The 17,109-nt window shown below is 42.3% G+C and overlaps 1 protein-coding gene across 4 annotated transcripts in view; it reads left to right on the top strand.

The window, feature by feature from the left end:
* The window catches only part of ripor1 (RHO family interacting cell polarization regulator 1), a 313,053-nt gene that overhangs the window by 226,687 nt on the left and 69,257 nt on the right, over positions 1 to 17,109 (top strand). For all 4 annotated transcript variants that reach the window (XM_067997844.1, XM_067997845.1, XM_067997841.1 and 1 more), the window contains exons 4-6: positions 3,998 to 4,076; positions 4,815 to 4,838; positions 5,901 to 5,954. In XM_067997844.1, the coding sequence (XP_067853945.1) occupies positions 3,998 to 4,076; positions 4,815 to 4,838; positions 5,901 to 5,954 (157 nt within the window). The remainder of the gene's footprint in view (positions 1 to 3,997; positions 4,077 to 4,814; positions 4,839 to 5,900; positions 5,955 to 17,109) is intronic.

The following is a 17,109-nucleotide window of genomic DNA, read 5'->3' as shown; positions in this document are numbered from 1 at the left end:
CCTTGTTCAAAAAAAGAGTGTAAGGATAAACCCAGCAACTATAGGCCAGTCAGTTTAACCTTGGTGGTGGGGAAACTTTTAGAAACGAAAATCCGGGACAATATTAAGTAAATTGGACAAGTATGGATTAATAAAGGAAAGCCAGCACGGATTTGTTAAAGGCAAATCGTGTTTAACCAACTTGATTGAGTTTTTTTGATGAGGTAACAGAGAGGGTTGATGAGGGCATTGCGGTTGATGTTTATATAGACTTTCAAAAGGTGTTTGATAAAGTGCAACATAACAGGCTTGTCAGCAAAATTGAAGCCCGTGGAATAAAAGGGGCAGTGGGAGCATGGATACGAAATTGGCTGTGACAAGGAACAGAGAGTAGTGGTGAATGGTTGTTTTTTGGACCGGAGGAAGGTATACAGCGATGTTCCCCGGGGGGTAGGTGCTGGGACCACTGCTTTTTTTTGATTATGTATTAATGACTTGGACTTTGGTGTACAATTTCAAAATTTGCAGATGACACAAAACTTGGCAGTGTAGTGAACAGCAAAGAGGATAGTGATAGACTTCAAGAGGACATAGACAGGCTGGTGGAATGGGTGGACATATGACAGATGAAATTTAATGCAGAGAAATGCAAAGAGATACGTTTTGGCAGAAAGAACGAGGAGAGGCAATATAAACTAAATGGTACAATTCTAAAGGGGGTGCAGGTACAGAAACACCTGGGGGTATATGTGCTCAAATCTTTGAAGATGGCAGGACAGGTTGAGAAAGTAGTTTACAAAGCTTACAGGATCCTGGGCTTTTATAAATAGAGGCATAGAGTACAAAAGCAAGGAAGTTATGTTGAACCTTTATAAAATGCTGGTTCGGCCACAAATGGAGTATTGTGTCCAGTTCTGGGCACCGCACTTCAGGAAGGATGTGAAGTCCTTAGAGAGGGTGCAAAAAAGATTTCCTAGAATCGTTCCAGGGATGAGGAACTCCAGTTACGTGGATAGACTGGAGAAGCTGGCGTCGTTCTCCCTAGAGCAGAAAAGGTTATGAGGAGATTTGATAGAAGTGTTCAAAATCTTGACTGGTTTAGATAAATAAATAAAAACTGTTCCCATTGGCGGAAGGGTCGAGAACCAGAGGACATAGATTTAAGGTGATTGGCAAAAGAACCAAAGGCATAATGAGGAAAAACTTTTTTAAGCAGCAAGTAGTTATGATCTGGCCTGAAAGGGTGGTGGAAGCAGATTCAGTCATGGCTTTCAAAAAGGAATTTGATAAATGCTTGAAGGGAATTTGCAGGACTACAGGGGAATGGGACTAACCGGATTGCTCTTACAAAGAGCCGGCACGGGCTTGATGGGCCGAATGGCCGCGTCCTATGCTGTAACCATTCTATAATTCTAATTTGTTTTAAACTTGAGTGCTTTGGTTAGCTACTTAATCAGACCTTCCAACTCTTCTGTGATTTGAGGGCAGTGCCTTCCTTTTTGAACATTCACCCATTGCTTAGCTTGCTGGTGTACTTTGGACCACACAAAATAAATGAAGTAAAAACAGAAAATGCTGGAGAAGCTCAGCAAGTCAGGCAGCATCTGTGGAGAAAGAAACTGAGTTAAGGTTTCAGGTCGAAGACCTTTCGTCAGAACTGGAAGATGTTAAGAGTTAGTTTAAGAGCAAGTACAGAGCCAGGGAAAGGTGGGAGAGGGAGCAGAGGGGAGGGAAGATCAAAAGGGAAGGTCTGTGATGGGGTAGAGGGCAAGAGTGATTAAATGACAAAAGGGATAATGGTGCAAGGCAAGGAAGGTGGTAATGGGGATAGGTTAAGAAACAAAAGATTGATCAGGAGTAGCTGCAGAACCATTACCAGCACTAGTTGACTGAAAAAATGGGAGCAGTGGTTATGGTATGAAGTTATTGAAATCAATGTTGAGTCCAGAAGGTTTTAAAAATAAATGAATGGTTTGTGCCAGTTCAGCCAAGAGTGCGAATTACTAGCTGTTTCATGAAAGCCGCACCCTTTCTGCATAAGCAGACAGTGTGTAAACAACCCTTGCATTATCAAAGATATTCACTCTCGCGTAACCAATGGTTACAAAAATCCAAAAGCCTGACTTCTAAAGATCTGTTAAACTTCTAGATATATACAGAGTCCGTATTTACTCCAGCAATCCTACTCCTTTAACTACAAATTGTAGTGTCCAAATAGAATAGCAGCTATTTTGTTCGGTGTTTGGATACAATGGCTGGAGGGGAAACTGATCTGACCTAAGCATCCTATAATTGGATCGAAGTGGTTTTTGTCTGCTAAATACCACAGTTTGGATTTTTCAAACCCGTTTTGTTCCATTCCTGCTCTGCGTAATGTAAAAGCTGCTGGAGTTTATCCTGATGGAATCAAAGTTGTAGTTGACTGAAGAAAAGTGTTCTGGAAGGTTCTTTGTTCATACTTTGTTTTAGCGTCCTTTTTAAAATTATATTCTCTTAAGTTTGGGTCCAATACGTATTCCACGGTTATGTTTTTTGATCAAATATTTAAATTTTAAATGAATTGTCCAATGTCTGCTCAAGCCAAGGCTCAGTTTAGTACCCGCTTTCCGGTTGGATCATAGTTGGGGGGTCTTCAGGCAGTTGATCTCTTGAAAGTAAATGAGAAAATCCAACTCTTCTCACACAAACCCAAAAGTCAACATGCATTCTTTTGGATGTGACAAGCTTGTACTCATTACAGACATTATGCTAATTATAACTCAACACAAGTGCATTCTGAAATAGGCTTGGAAAGTCTATTTTCCAAATTAATGTTGGTCAGTGTGTAACTTGTGATGTGCCTTAGCTTCTTTGATGCAATGTTTGATTTGACATCCTATTAGTAGGATTTCAGTCTGTGGAGGAAACAATTGGTGCAGTAATGACTTGCCCTGAGATTTGTTACTGTATTTAGTAAAGGGGAGGTTAAACTCTATTCACTGAGGTGCTAGTGACAGGATAAAAGTTGGCAAGGTGTTCAATTTGGGCACTTTGACCCCTTTCTGTGATGTGTAATGGTAGGACGCTCAGGGACTGTAAGCTAGATTGCATTCTGATCCTAGCTGAAACTGATATAAATCTGTGGAATGCTTTTGGAGGTAAAGGTATTTATTAGATTTACAGTGAAGTCCAGTACAAGAGCCTTGAAAAGATATTGTAACTTTAACCTACAGTATCTGAACCATTTACACCTTTTGTGTTGCCTCTCTTGTAAGACTCCAGTAATTTATAGAGATACAAGGCAAGAGTTCAACTGACTCCAAGTTCCTTTTTTCCTCTTCACTCCGCACCCCCCCAATCCCGATTGTTCCCTCCTAGATGACCTCCTACAACTGGGATAGGGTTCAATACAGCCTGTGCAGATTGCCCATCAGTTACTGTTTAGCCAGCATGAGATGTGCTTATGTGGACAGATCTAAGTGACAGACAGCTCTTGGACTCGATTCCCTGAAGAACTTAATGGAGTACAGACTGATTACATCTCCTAAGAGACACAGATGCATCAAAAGGCAGTAGCTTATACATATGGTGGAGAAAAACTAATTATGTATTCTTCTACTAACTGGCAAAAGTAATGGTGGAGGAAAAAACACAACACAAAACAAAGCCCTTGGGGGGGAAAAATGGAAAGTAATAAGGTGTGCTTTTGGAATTCCAGTCCAATGGAATAATCCATCAGTGTTTAGTGAAAGTGACATTTGTTGGATCAATGAGGTATTTGCCAAACCAAATCAAATTTACAACCTGACACCAAATGTTCCGGATTAACAAGACATCTGGATGGACCAAGGCTAAATCAGCAAGTGGTACTCGTAAATTCTGTTTGACCTGTAAGTTGAGTTTGATTTTGCTCATTTACAACAGGAGGAAGCATTTCCAAACTGATACTCACTATGGTTAGTTACCGCATTACTCAAATGGTACCTGCTGCATTGGTTCTGGTGGCTCGAATGAACTGTTGCTTCTCCTATCCTTACAGTGCATACTTACAAGTTCATCAGCTGGAGCTTGACAACTTAACTGCTCAGCTCAAAGATATGAAAAGGAATTCCAGACTGGTAAGAATCATTGCTTAAGTAACACCTGAAGTTGTGCAAAGGTTGGTAGTTTTAATATGCTGTTCTGTAGGACCTGGTAATATTCAATTAAAGACTGAGTCAGATCATTAGTGGCATCACAGTACAGAAATTCTGATCTTTGTATTGTCTGATTTTAATATTTAACTAAATAGAAGGGTGCAGGATCCTTTCGGATTCAATGCAGTTCGTACATCTTAGAGTTTTCAATTGCTCTGAATTACGTAATATTGTGTGTCACACTGGTTCATGAAGGATTTAAACAATCATTTCAATTTAATTTCATTAGTTGTGCTATATTGTACTTCTATTCAGGTATTGTCTTAATTTTGAAGCTTGCGATGCAATAGAATGTGAGGAGACTCCCAATAAAGGTGGATTGGTTCTTAGCTTTGCTTTCAGTGCCAGTTGCACATGTCCCATAAATTAAATCACCACATTGTGCAAGGCCATAAGTATTTGCAGTACATGGTTACTTGACACCAAGTCCATTTTGACTTTCAAGATCAGGTGAACAAGTTGCAAACAAATTGTGAAGTTGAGATTTACCTGACATTTTCATGTTCAAATTAATAGAGAAATGAGATTTGAGACTCCCCTTTGAAGCAGCGGTTCTGTTTTAAATTCCGTACATCCTGAATTTTGCTTATTTCTGCTTTTGGATGTCATATTTGATTACATGTGTACACATTGTAACTCTTGTTTCTTTTTTATTTTCAGGGATTTCTATATGACCTTGACAAGGTAAGAATTTGCAGTATTACTCAACATTCTAAATTAAGTTGACGTATAGAAATGAACACTTGGATTATTCCCGCTGTCCTTGAGGATTTGCTATGGGCCAAGATAGAAGCTTATAAACTCTGTGTACGTTGTTCCAAAAATTGTATGAATGGCCGGCACGAGTAGTTCTGTGATTTTGAGATTGTATTTCTTTTGCATTCTACCCCTTTCCCAGTCACCTAGTTGCACGTAGTCCATTTGTTATCCTGGCCAAGACCACCTACTGTGTGACTGGGTATAAATTCTCAATAGCATCCAAAACCTCAAGTGAGATAGGGGATTCTTTGAATTCAGTGAAGGAAGCCATCTCGTTCTTGCTGTTGATAAACAGCCGTACTCCTGTTTCATTGTCAATGCTGCTGTCTAACTGATGTGGAGATGCCGGTGATGGACTGGGGTTGACAATTGTAAACAATTTTACAACACCAAGTTATAGTCCAGCAATTTTATTTTAAATTCACAAGCTTTCGGAGGCTACCTCCTTCCTCAGGTGAACGATGCGGATCCGCATCGTTCACCTGAGGAAGGAGGTAGCCTCCGAAAGCTTGTGAATTTAAAATAAAATTGCTGGACTATAACTTGGTGTTGTAAAATTGTTTACAGCTGTCTAACTGGGCTGTGCTAAATGAGTAACAAGTACTGGACTTAATTTGATCTTGTTTCTTGTTTGCCTTTTTTCCACACCTCTTATGTACACTTTCTATCAGAGGTTCACCAGCCTCCCCATCCAGCAGAGATCTGGAATTATTTTCTGTAATTGTGTTGCAAATCTGCAGCTCTCTGTGAAAAGCTTCTTGTATTTAATGATTTGGCTGTATCTCTGACTGTGAGCACAGAGACTTTGAGTGAATTATATGCACTTGTGTACTGGAAAATCTGAATAAAATATTGAACTGATTTAAACATAAAGGCATCTCAGATTTGTTTAATGTGCTTCCAGTAACATGGCTTGCCGAGTATGTTTAACTGTTTTTCTCTCTCCTCTTTCCTCCTCTCCTCTTTTCCCCACCCCATCCCCCACAGCAAATCAAGTCAATTGAAAGGTTTATACGCAGACTGGAGTTTCATGTTAGTAAGGTAAGAAACTACATGATGGTGTGATATCCAGCAGTGACATTTCTGAACTTCCAGCATACTATGTTTTGCACCAAAATAAAACCAGTACTTGGGGGTTTTTCTTTGAGTAAAGGGTTAGAACAGTAGCATGTTCTGGCTGGAGATTTTGGATAGTTTACTGAGTTTTTCTTGTGATTTTGATATGGCTGTAAACTTTCTTGTGTTCTCATCATCAGCCCAGACATTGGCTGATGGAGAGGCATCCCAAATAGGACCCAAGTCTTGTAGCGTTCTTGTAACGTACATGTTTTGACTTGTGTTTTTATAAAGTTTTCATCTTTGAAGGCTGTTATTGTTATGGCGACATGCTGTACATCAAAGAATCCATGATATGGCTACAGACAGCCGTCTGAGTCTCAGTGCTCGCCACAGGTCCTCTTCTCAATGAGCCCACACGTCATGTTTGTTTAAAAAGAATTTGCAGATGTAAACATGGCTGTCGAGCCTCATTGTAACTTGTCGCTCTGGTGGTATACTGTTAATATTTCTACTATTTATGCTCAACTGGATGGTGAGTACAACTAAAACAAAATTACTCCTTTTATCCTTCTGTTAATGTTTATGATGATGTGGAGATGCCGGTGATGGACTGGGGTTGACAATTGTAAACAATTTTACAACACCAAGTTATAGTCCAGCAATTTTATTTTAAATTCACAAGCTTTCGAAAGCTTGTGAATTTAAAATAAAATTGCTGGACTATAACTTGGTGTTGTAAAATTGTTTACAAATGTTTATGATGGTATGTGTTATCTTCTTACCTTTGTATGCTGGTAGATCTCACTTCCAGATCGTCGTGTGATAATAGCAACGTGTCTGCAGTTAAATTGTGGTTGTTTCTAGTGGGGCAATTTATGCATGTTGCATTATGCTGTCTCCAATATAACTATAAAGCTTAATAGTTTATCCTAAAGGCAGTGTTATCTGTAGTTACATTTAGTGTACAGTGCTGCTGCCCGATGGCCGGACTGTAAGATAAATGAGGTCTGCTGCAATGCAGACCCCATCAAGAGCTGGTTTACTCTGCTGCAGCGAAGCCACCAAATCAATGAGCACCATGATGTAGGATGTGATAGAAAACAGAAGAATGTCCGTGGTTGGTGTAATATCTGACTGGGGACACTTCTAGGGCAGCCATTGGTAAAGTAGGAAAGAAATTTAGGTGGCATTATAACTCTCTGCTATTAATATTGCTGACAAAATGTACGACCATTTTTGTTAGAAAAGTGTTTTTTATTTTAGAAGTAACTTTCCTGAAAGCAGGTGATGCAGTGGGCTATAGGCTGGTTTTTCCCCTCCGGGACCTAGGTTTAAATTCCCTCCATCTAGTGGCTATAGGAGTGCTATGTGAAGTGAGTTCAGGCTGTCTCAATCTAATTCCAGCTGGATATAAGCCCGCAGCACAAAACCTCCCCTAATTTAGCACAAAGGTGAAATATTGAGGTTTTGTGCTGGGTGTCCGTACCAATCAGCAGGAGGCCTGGAGCAAAGCTGTAGGTCAAGCAAAGCCCTGCTCGAGGCTCAAAGTATTGAAATGAGGGGTTTGTGTTTTAAAGACCCTTGTCCCCAGCGCTGAGTTTGTCCATATAAAATTGTAATTCTGGGACCTGGCTTGCTCAACTAGGCATCTTAAGGCATACAAAGTGGTGAGGATAAGAATCTTTGAGGGTTCCAATGGCATTGCCTGATTTAGACGAGGAACAGGAGACAACAAATGTACCTGCAACCTGAGGCATTTGTGCGCACCTGTCACTACCCTGGGGCCTGTGAATTACCTGGATATGTCAGAGGAGACTGTCTTCGCTTCACAAAAGACACTGTGATGGAGATGTGCCATCTGCTGTAGGATGACCTACAGACAATATCTAGAACAAGGATGGCTCGTCCCATAGAAGTGAAGGTTACCACAGCATGAAGTTTTCATAGCAAGATATCTCCATGCAGTTTACACTTGTGCATTTACTGGATGGTGACCTTCATCCCCAAAAGTGGACACCCTTCCTTTGGTCTCCGATGCACTTGTTGTGAACAATTAGTTTACTTTTGTGTTGTCAGCACTACTTCTCCTTTTGATGGCTAGCTGCTGTTTTGCTGTATTTTACACTGTTTCTCTCTTTTCCTCCCCGCCCCCCTCCCCCCCCCCCCCCCCCCCCACCACCATCCCTCAAGTGAGCTCTGGGTAAGTTTTTTTTTGTGTCACTAGCCTTTTGAAATTGGGGGAAAGGATCCCCATTGCAAATGGGGCCAGCTCAATCCCATTTGTAGCATTTTCACAAAATCTGGGGTTTACATCTTACCCAGAGAGGCTGGTATGACAACTGGGGAAATATGCTGATGTAGTAGGGCTGGGACATAGTAGAGGGAGACCTACTCGTGTAGTAAGAGGAGCAGTAGGGCCAATTAGGGACCAAGAAGGAGATCTACGCGTGGAGGCAGAGGGCATGGCTGAGGTACTAAATGAATACTTTGCATCTGTGTTCACCAAGGAAGAAGATGCTGCCAAAGTCTCAGTAAAAGGGGAGGTAGTTGAGATACTGGATGGGGTGAAAATTGATAGAGGAGGTACTAGGAAGGCTGGCTATGCTTAAAGTAGATAAGTCATCCAGTCCGGGTGGGATGCATCCTAGGTTGCTGAAGGAAGTACGGGTGGAAATTGCAGATGTGCTGGCCATAATCTGCCAATCATCTTTAGATACGGGGATGGTGCCAGAAGACTGGAGAATTGCAAATATCATACCCTTGTTCAAAAAAACCCAGCAACTACAGGCTAGTCAGTTTAACCTCAGTGGTGGGGAAGCTTTTAGAAACGATAATCCGGGACAAAATTAATAGTCACTTGGACAAGTGCAGATTAATAAAGGAAAGCCAGCATGGATTTGTTAAAGGCATATCGTGTTTAACTAACTTGATTGAGTTTTTTGATGCGGGCAATGCTGTTGATGTGTATATGGACTTTCAAAAGGCGTTTGATTAAGTGCCACATAACAGGCTTGTCAGCAAAATTGAAGCCCATGGAATAAAAGGGGCAGTGGCAGCATGGATACGAAATTGGCTAAGTGACAGGAAACAGAGTAGTGTTGAACGATTGTTTTCTGGACTGGAGGGAGGTGTACAGTGGTGCTCCCCAGGAGTCGGTGCTGGGACCACTGCTTTTCTTGATTATATATTAATGACTTGGACTTGCGTGTACAGGGCACAATTTCAAAATTTGCAGATGTCACAAAACTTGGAAATGTAGTAAACAGCGAGGAGGATAGTGATAGACTTCAAGAGGACATAAATAGGCTGGTGGAATGGGCGGACACATGGCAGATGAAATTTAATGCAGAGAAATGCAAAGTGATACATTTTGGCAGGAAGAATGAGGAGAGGCAATATAAACTAAACGGTACAATTCTAATGGGGGTGCAGGAACAGAGAGACCTGGGAGAATATGTGTATAAATCTTTGAAGGTGGCAGGTCAGGTAGATTGAGAAAGCGGTTTAAAAAAGCATACGGGATCCTGGACTTTATAAATAGAGACATAGGGTACAAAAGCAAGAAAGTTATGTTGAACTTTTATAAAACACTGGTTCGGCCACAACTGGAGTATTGTGTCCAATTCTGGACACCACACTTCAGGAAGGATGTGAAGGCCTTGGGGAGGGTGCAGAAAAGATTTGCTAGAATCGTTCCAGGGATGAGGGACTTCAGCTACGTGGATAGACTGGAGAAGCTGGGGTTCTCAGTGCAGGGAAGGTTAAGAGGAGATTTAATAGAAGTGTTCAAAATCATGACTGGTTTAGATAAAGCAAATAAAGGGAAACTGTTTCCATTGGTGGAAGGGTCGAGAACCAGAGGACACAGATTTAAGGTGATTGGCGAAAGAACCAAAGTTGACGTGAGGAAAAACTTTTTTACGCAGCGAGTAGTTATGATCTGGATTGCATTGCCTGAAATCGTGGCTTTCAAAAAGGAATTGGATAAATATTTGAAGGGAAAAAATTTGCAGGTCTACAGGGAAGGAGTGGGGAATGGGGGCTAACTGGATTGCTCATACAAAGAGCCAGCACAAGCTCAATGGGCCGAATGGCTCCTCCTCTGCTGTATTGATTCTGATTCTACACTCTGCATCTAGCAATGCATACCTCACCTGAGAGTACCTGATGTTGATGTGGGTGTTGGAATCAGAAAGTATTCTGTTGCCCGGCACTAACTATCCCACCAGTACTGGAGCATAAAATTCTCTTTTTCTACATCTATCTCTGCCTCTCTGTCACACGAGTGGGACATTCCAAGTCAGCAGTATAAAGTGGACTAATTGCATCATCCTGCTGGTGCCCGCTGTCTTTGATACTGCTGACCATTGGTAATTGCCAAAAGCCAGGTGGAATCCCAATTTAAAAATGAGACATTGCTGATTCCTGCTGAATAAACGTATGGCTTTTGGCACTGTGCTATTTTGCTGGAGTCTGCGTTTATAATCCAATGAGTTAACCGTTTCCCTTTTTATCTTTTTTTCATTTCTGGAATAGTGAAAATTCTGTTAAACGTTTCCATTCTTTGGACTCTAATCCTTTTCAGCTGGGACATTGGAGCTGTTCCAGCTTTCACTAGCGAGTGGGCTCAAGTAATTCCGTTTGTTACAGCAGGCGCCTCCTAAGGGGCAGCCGGGGCGGGGAAGGGCTGGGGGCCAGGGTGGTAAGAGGGAGAAGGTGAACCTGACCCTTTAACCACAGCTAGTCAACCGTTACATGCAGTTGACCTTTGTGCTGGACAGTTGGAGGTCTAAACTGTTCCAAATCTAGGACCCAGTTCACATGTGCCAAGTATGCTCCCTCATAATGGGAACTTGGCAGTTGCAGCTACTTGACATTCGGGACAATGTTTGAGTTAAGTTCAAGAATTTCAATATTCTCAACAAATACACATTCCATTGAGAAATAAAAACTCCACGGGAAAAGTGATCCACCAGTGGCTAACTAAAGAAGTTAAGGACAGTATTAGATTAAAAGAAGAGGCGAAGAAGCGTAGTAAGCCTGAGGATTGGGAGAGTTCCAGAAACCAGCAAAGGACGACCAAAAAATTGATGATAAGGGAGAAAATAGAATATGGAAGTAAAGTGGCAAGAAATATAAAATCGGATTGTAAGAGCTTCTACAAGTAGCAAAAGTAAATGGTCCCCTAGAGGCTGAGACAGGAGAAATTATAATAGGGAATCAGGAAAATAGCTGATGCGTTAAACAAATATTTTGTTTCTGTCTTCACAGTAGAAGACACAAAAAACATAGAAGTAGTGGGGAACCAAGGGGCTAATGAGAGTGAGGAACTTAAAGTAATTAATATCAGTAAAGAAATAGTACTCGAGCAACTACGGGACTAAAAGCCGATAAATCCCCTGGGCCTGATGGCCTATATCTGAGGGTTCTAAAAGTGGTGGCTGCAGAGATGGTGGATGCATTGGTTATGATCTTCCCAAATTCCCCAGATTCTAGAACAATACCAGTGGATTGAAAGGTAGCAAATATAACCTTGCTATTCTAGAAAGGAGGGAGAGAGAAAACAGGAAACTACAGGCCAGTTAGCTGACATCAGTCGTCGGGAAAATGCTGGCATCCATTGTTAAGGAACTGGTAACAAGGCACTTAGAATATCATAATATGATTAGGCAGAGTCAACATGGTTTTATGAAAGGGAAATCGTGTTTAGCAAATCTTAGTTTTTTGAGGGTGTAACTAGCAGGGTAGATAAAGGGGAACCAGTAGAGGTGGTATATTTGGATTTTCGAAAGGCATTCGACAAGCTGCACATAAAAAGTTGTTACACAAGATAAGGGCTCATGAGGTTGGGGGTAATATATTAGCATGGATAGAGGATTGGTTAATGGGCAGAAAACAGAGTAGGGATAAACAGATCATTCTCAGGTTGGCAGGCTATAACGAGTGGCGTGCCACAAGGATCGGTGCTTGGGCCTCAGCTATTTACAATCTATATTAATGACTTAGATGAAGAGACCAAGTGTAATGTATCCAAGTTTGCTGACGATACAAAGGTCGGTGGGAAAGTAAGCTGTGAGGAGGACACAGAGTCTGCAAAGGAATATAGACAGATGAAGTGAGTGGGCAAGAAGGTGGCAGATGGAGTATAATGAGAATTGTGAGGTTATTCACTTTTGGTAGGAAGAATACGAAAAATAAAATATTTTTTAAATGGTGAGAAACTATTAAATGTTGGTGTCCTGGTACAAGAAACACAAAGTTAGCATGCAGGTACAGCAAGCAATTAGGAAGGCATATGGCATGTTGGCCTTTATTGCAAGGGGATTGAAGTACAAGAGTAAGGAAGTCTCACTACAATTGTACAGAGCTTTGGTGAGACCACACCTGGAGTACTGTGTACAGTTTTGGTCTCCTTATCTAAGGAAGGATATACTTGCCTTTGAGGCGGTGCAAAGAAGGTTCACGAGATTAATTCCTGGGATGAGAGGGTTGTCCTTTGACGAGAGGTAGAGTAGAATGGGCCTGTACTCTCTGGAGTTTAGAAGAATGAGAGGTGATTTCATTGAAACTAATGAGACCCTGAGGGGGCTTGACAGGGTGGAGATTGAGGTTTTTTCCCCTGGCTGGAGAATCTAGAACTAGAAGACATAGTCACAGGTTAAGGGGTTGGCCATTTAAGATGAGATGAGGAGGAATTTCTTCATGCAGAGGTTTGTGAATCTTTGGAATTCTCTTCCCCAAAGGGCTGTGGATGCTGAGTCGTTGAGTATGTTCAAGGCTGAGATAGATAAATTTTTGGACTCTAAGGAAATCAAGGGATATGGGGATCAGGCAGGAAAGTGGAGTTGAGGTTGAAGATCAGCCATGATCTTATTGAATGGCGGAGCAGGCTCGAGGGGCTTTATGGCCTACTCCTGCTCCTATTTCTTATGTTCTTATGTTAAGTCTGTGCAGTCACTTTAAGATCTTAACAGTATTTTCTACTGTTCCTTTGATCTGACAAGCCCAGCAGCCTCGCTCTGCTGCACGATATGTTAGGAGGGGAGCGAGCAATCTCCAGTGTGCAGTTTATGGAGTTTGAGGAAACCCTGGGGTGACATTGCTGAAAATTGGCAAGCGCAGTGAATCCAGACTTCGGTGACTTCCTTTCGAGATGGACCTCGGATCTTCTAATGTAGTACAGTTATCTCCTCCAGAACAGTGCATAAGTGGCCATTATTCCTCTGTCTGTCTTCACAAGGCCTGTTGACAGGCTGACTGTGGAAAGCATTGCAGCTGAGCCTGTCCTCACACATGCACTTCAAACGGCAGTACATATGATAAGTTTTTTTTTCCTTCTTTCTTGACCCAGGAGTGTTCTGTTCAATTGTAGTCCCCCTATTGGTTCCCTAGGTCTGATGTAAGGCAGGTCTCTATCATTGAATGATATTGACAGCATTTGAGGCAGTCCTCATTGTAACATGGGTATCAATTTACTTTCATACAGTTGCCCATTTAATAATTACAGTAATAATTGCATTATGAAACACAGGACCCAATGCAAATCAAACACTTACCACCCACTACAGTATTGTTGTTGGCTGAGATGGAAAGGTTCATTCAACTGAGCATTAGACTAGTGAAGAGAAGCACCAGAAATGAAAATATCAGCATCACTCTTAGCCAGACTATTGATGCAAGGAAAATAGATGAATCGTCCCAGTAATCAAAGTATAGATTTCCTTTTTTTTCAAATAAATTAAATGTATATGACAAATGAGGAACTTCAGATATAACCCTGAGCCCTACTCTCTGGGAATCCTTCCTTAAACCCCTCCTTTCTTAAAAAAAAATCTCTGGGCTATCCACCTCTTTGTCCAAGCTTTCTATCACCCCACTAAACCCTGTCTTCCTGATGGTTGAACTACATTAGAAAATCAGAGGTCCATCACAAAAGGAAGTCACTAAAGTCTGGATTCATTGCATATGCCAGTTTTCTGAGATATCACCCCAGGATTTCCTCAAACTTTAAATATCTCCATTTGCCGATCTGTGAAGCACCTCAGGATGTTTTTACGTTGAAGATATTTATATAAAGAGCAAGTTGCAGTTTGGGAAATGACAAAATAATTTCTTCAGAGGAAAACAGGTAAAATTCAAGTAAGCGCAGGAAAGGTCCATGAAGTGGGATAAGAATAGGTAGCTCCAAGTGATGAGCTCGCACTGGCACAGGTGTGATCGGCCAGATAGCACCACCTGTGCTGTACTTTCTATGATTCTAAATGTAGGTGCTTGTCTTCGTCTAATGGCTAAATCCTAAAGTTGGGTTTAGTTTCTTTTGACGAGCTAGTTGATTTGAAATTACTGTGTTTACACCTTCAGGTACTTTGTGCTTTCAGTAGAGTTACTTTAAGTGACGTCCAAAGTGGATCTCGAATTAGCGTCAAATTGGCAGGTACAGAGTGTTTAGCTGGCTCAGTGGGTAATAAAATTAGATAGTGGTGATTTTGCATAATTCAGTGTTTTGCCACCAGTATGTTTGTTCCCTGTTGCAAACCTATCAAATTAAAAAATCTTTGTATCTGTCGGCATGTTCTTTTGAGCCAAAACACATTCCCTTTAATGAAGAAGGAAATTGCAGGAACAAAAGCTTTCAGTATAAGGTACTCATACTACTTTTATAATACAGCACTGCTGCTAATGGAAGCCCCAAGGTAGCATTGCTATAATGTAAATGAGATAGTGTATTTGATGGGCGTAGTCCCACACTCTAGAGGTAGCTGCTAATGAGGGCAAATTAAGTATAAACACTGCCCCCAGTGGTTATCGGGGGCTGACCTCCCAGCCCACCTCTGCCTATGCATGCCACCTTAAGTCATGTCGTGGCCCAAAGTGATTTGTGACTATTGGCCAGCTGCTTAGTTTTGTGTTGCTGGTTCTGTGCAACCTGTCTCACAATCCAAATGTGGGTCAGATTCCAGAACAGCAGGGGCTCTGGCATATCTCAGAACTGCCTCGACTTGAATACATTCTGTACAGACCTCATTACAGCCTTGGTCCAAACATGGACAAAAGAGCTGAATTCCAGAGGTGAGAGTGACTGCCCTTGACATCAAGGCAGCATTTGACCTAGTGTGGCACCAAGGAGCCCTAGTAAAATTGAAGTCACTGGGAATTGGGGAAAACTCTCCAGTGGCTGGAGTCATACCTAGCACAAAGGAAGATGGTAGTGGTTGTTGGAGGCCAATCATCTCAGCCCCAGGACATTGCTGCAGGAATTCCTCAGGGCAGTGTCCTAGGCCCAACCATCTTCAGCTGCTTCATCAATGACCGTTCCGCCATCATAAGGTCAGAAATGAGGATGTTCGCTGATGATTGCAGAGTGTTCAGTTCCATTCGCAACCCCTCAGATAATGAAGCAGTCCGAGCCCGCATGCAACAAGACCTGGACAACATCCAGGCTTGGGCTGATGTCTGGCGCGAATGTTACTTGCCATTTAAGTGCCAGGCAGTGACCATCTCCAACAAGAGAGAATCTAGCCACCTCCCCTTGACATTCAACAGCATTACCATTGCCGAATCCCCCACCATCAACATCCTGGGGGGTCACCATTGACCAGAAACTTAACTGGACCAGCCATATAAATACTGTGGCTACAAGAGCAGGTCAGAGGCTGGGTATTCTGCAGCGAGTGACTCACCTCCTGACTCCCCAAAGCCTTTCCACCATCTACAAGGCATAGGTCAGGAGTGTGATGGAAAACTCTCCACTTGCCTGGATGAGTGCAGCTCTAACAATACTCAAGAAGCTCGACACCATCCAAGACAAAGCAGCCCGTTTGGCACCCCATCCACCACCCTAACCATTCACTCCCTTCACCACCGGCGCACCGTGGCTGCAGTGTGTACCATCCATAGGATGCACTGCAGCAACTCGCCAGGCTTCTTCGACAGCGCCCCCCAAACCTGTGACCTTTACCACCTAGAAGGACAAGGGCAGCAGGCACATGGGAACAACACCACCTGCACGTTCCCCTCCAAGTCACACACCATCCTGACTTGGAAATATATCGCCGTTCCTTCATCGTCGCTGGGTCAAAATTCTGGAACTCCCTTCTTAACAGCACAGTGGGAGAACCTTCACCACACGGACTGCAGCGGTTCAAGAAGGCGGCTCACCACCATCTTCACAAGGGCAATTAGGGATGGGCAATAAATGCTGGCCTTGCCAGCGACGCCCACATCCCATGAACGAATTAACAAAAAATATAAAGGGGCTGCTCATCCCTTGTGTACAGCACAAGGTTTCAGGCTGATGTGACTGTTTTGTGAACAGCAGCATCATACACAGTAGTTGTCGATAGCCCTCCTAAAACAGTAGCTGCGTGTCTTTGCTGTGCTCTCTGCTAAGCAACACTAAAACACTGCAGGGGTTACTTCTTAAAAATTATTTTTTGAAAACTCATTTCCCTCCCCCTTTGGAAGGAGGGACCTGCCGTTTGCTGCTATTAAGTCATTGAGATATTGGGATGAGACTTCATCCAACAGTGGCTGTCATTCTGTCTGAGGGAATTGGTGTGCATGTGCAAGTCTCAACGGATTATAGAATTTACTGCACAGAAGGAAACCATTTGGTCCATCACATCTGTGCCTGTGCTATCTCTTCAACTGGTTCTATTTACTCTCATCCCGTATCCCTGCCCTTTTCCCTGTATCCTTTTGCTTTTCAAATACTTACCCAGTCTGTTCCTCAATAGTCATTTGTGGTAAACCATTCCATGTTCTAATTATGCCCTGCATTTAAAAAAAAAAATTCTTCTAGTGATGACCTTGAGTCTGTGGCCTATTGTAGCAAACAGTCTTACTATTTTCCCTCTCAAAACCTCTCCATTTTGAAAGCCAACATTGGGATTCCCCCAACCATTGCAGAGGGAAAAAGTCACAATTCTTTTGAGCCTTTCTTCCCAGCTGCAACCTCTCCTTGCAGCACTTGTATTGCGGTTCTGCATATTGTCTGCAGCTCTCGTTGCCATAGAAATTGCCTCATTCACACTGTGAGCTGTTTCTACAGTGGCCAGATGTGCTTTAAAACAAGTCTGTGTACAAAGTTGCCCACATGCCATTTTTAGAATCGCCATCAATGGTCATTTCCCTAGGG

This window comes from Heptranchias perlo, chromosome 16, assembly GCF_035084215.1.
Source record: "Heptranchias perlo isolate sHepPer1 chromosome 16, sHepPer1.hap1, whole genome shotgun sequence".
Classification (NCBI taxonomy): domain Eukaryota; kingdom Metazoa; phylum Chordata; class Chondrichthyes; order Hexanchiformes; family Hexanchidae; genus Heptranchias; species Heptranchias perlo.
Note: the sequence above shows the minus strand (reverse complement) of the source record. Positions and strands in the feature narration are given on the sequence as shown.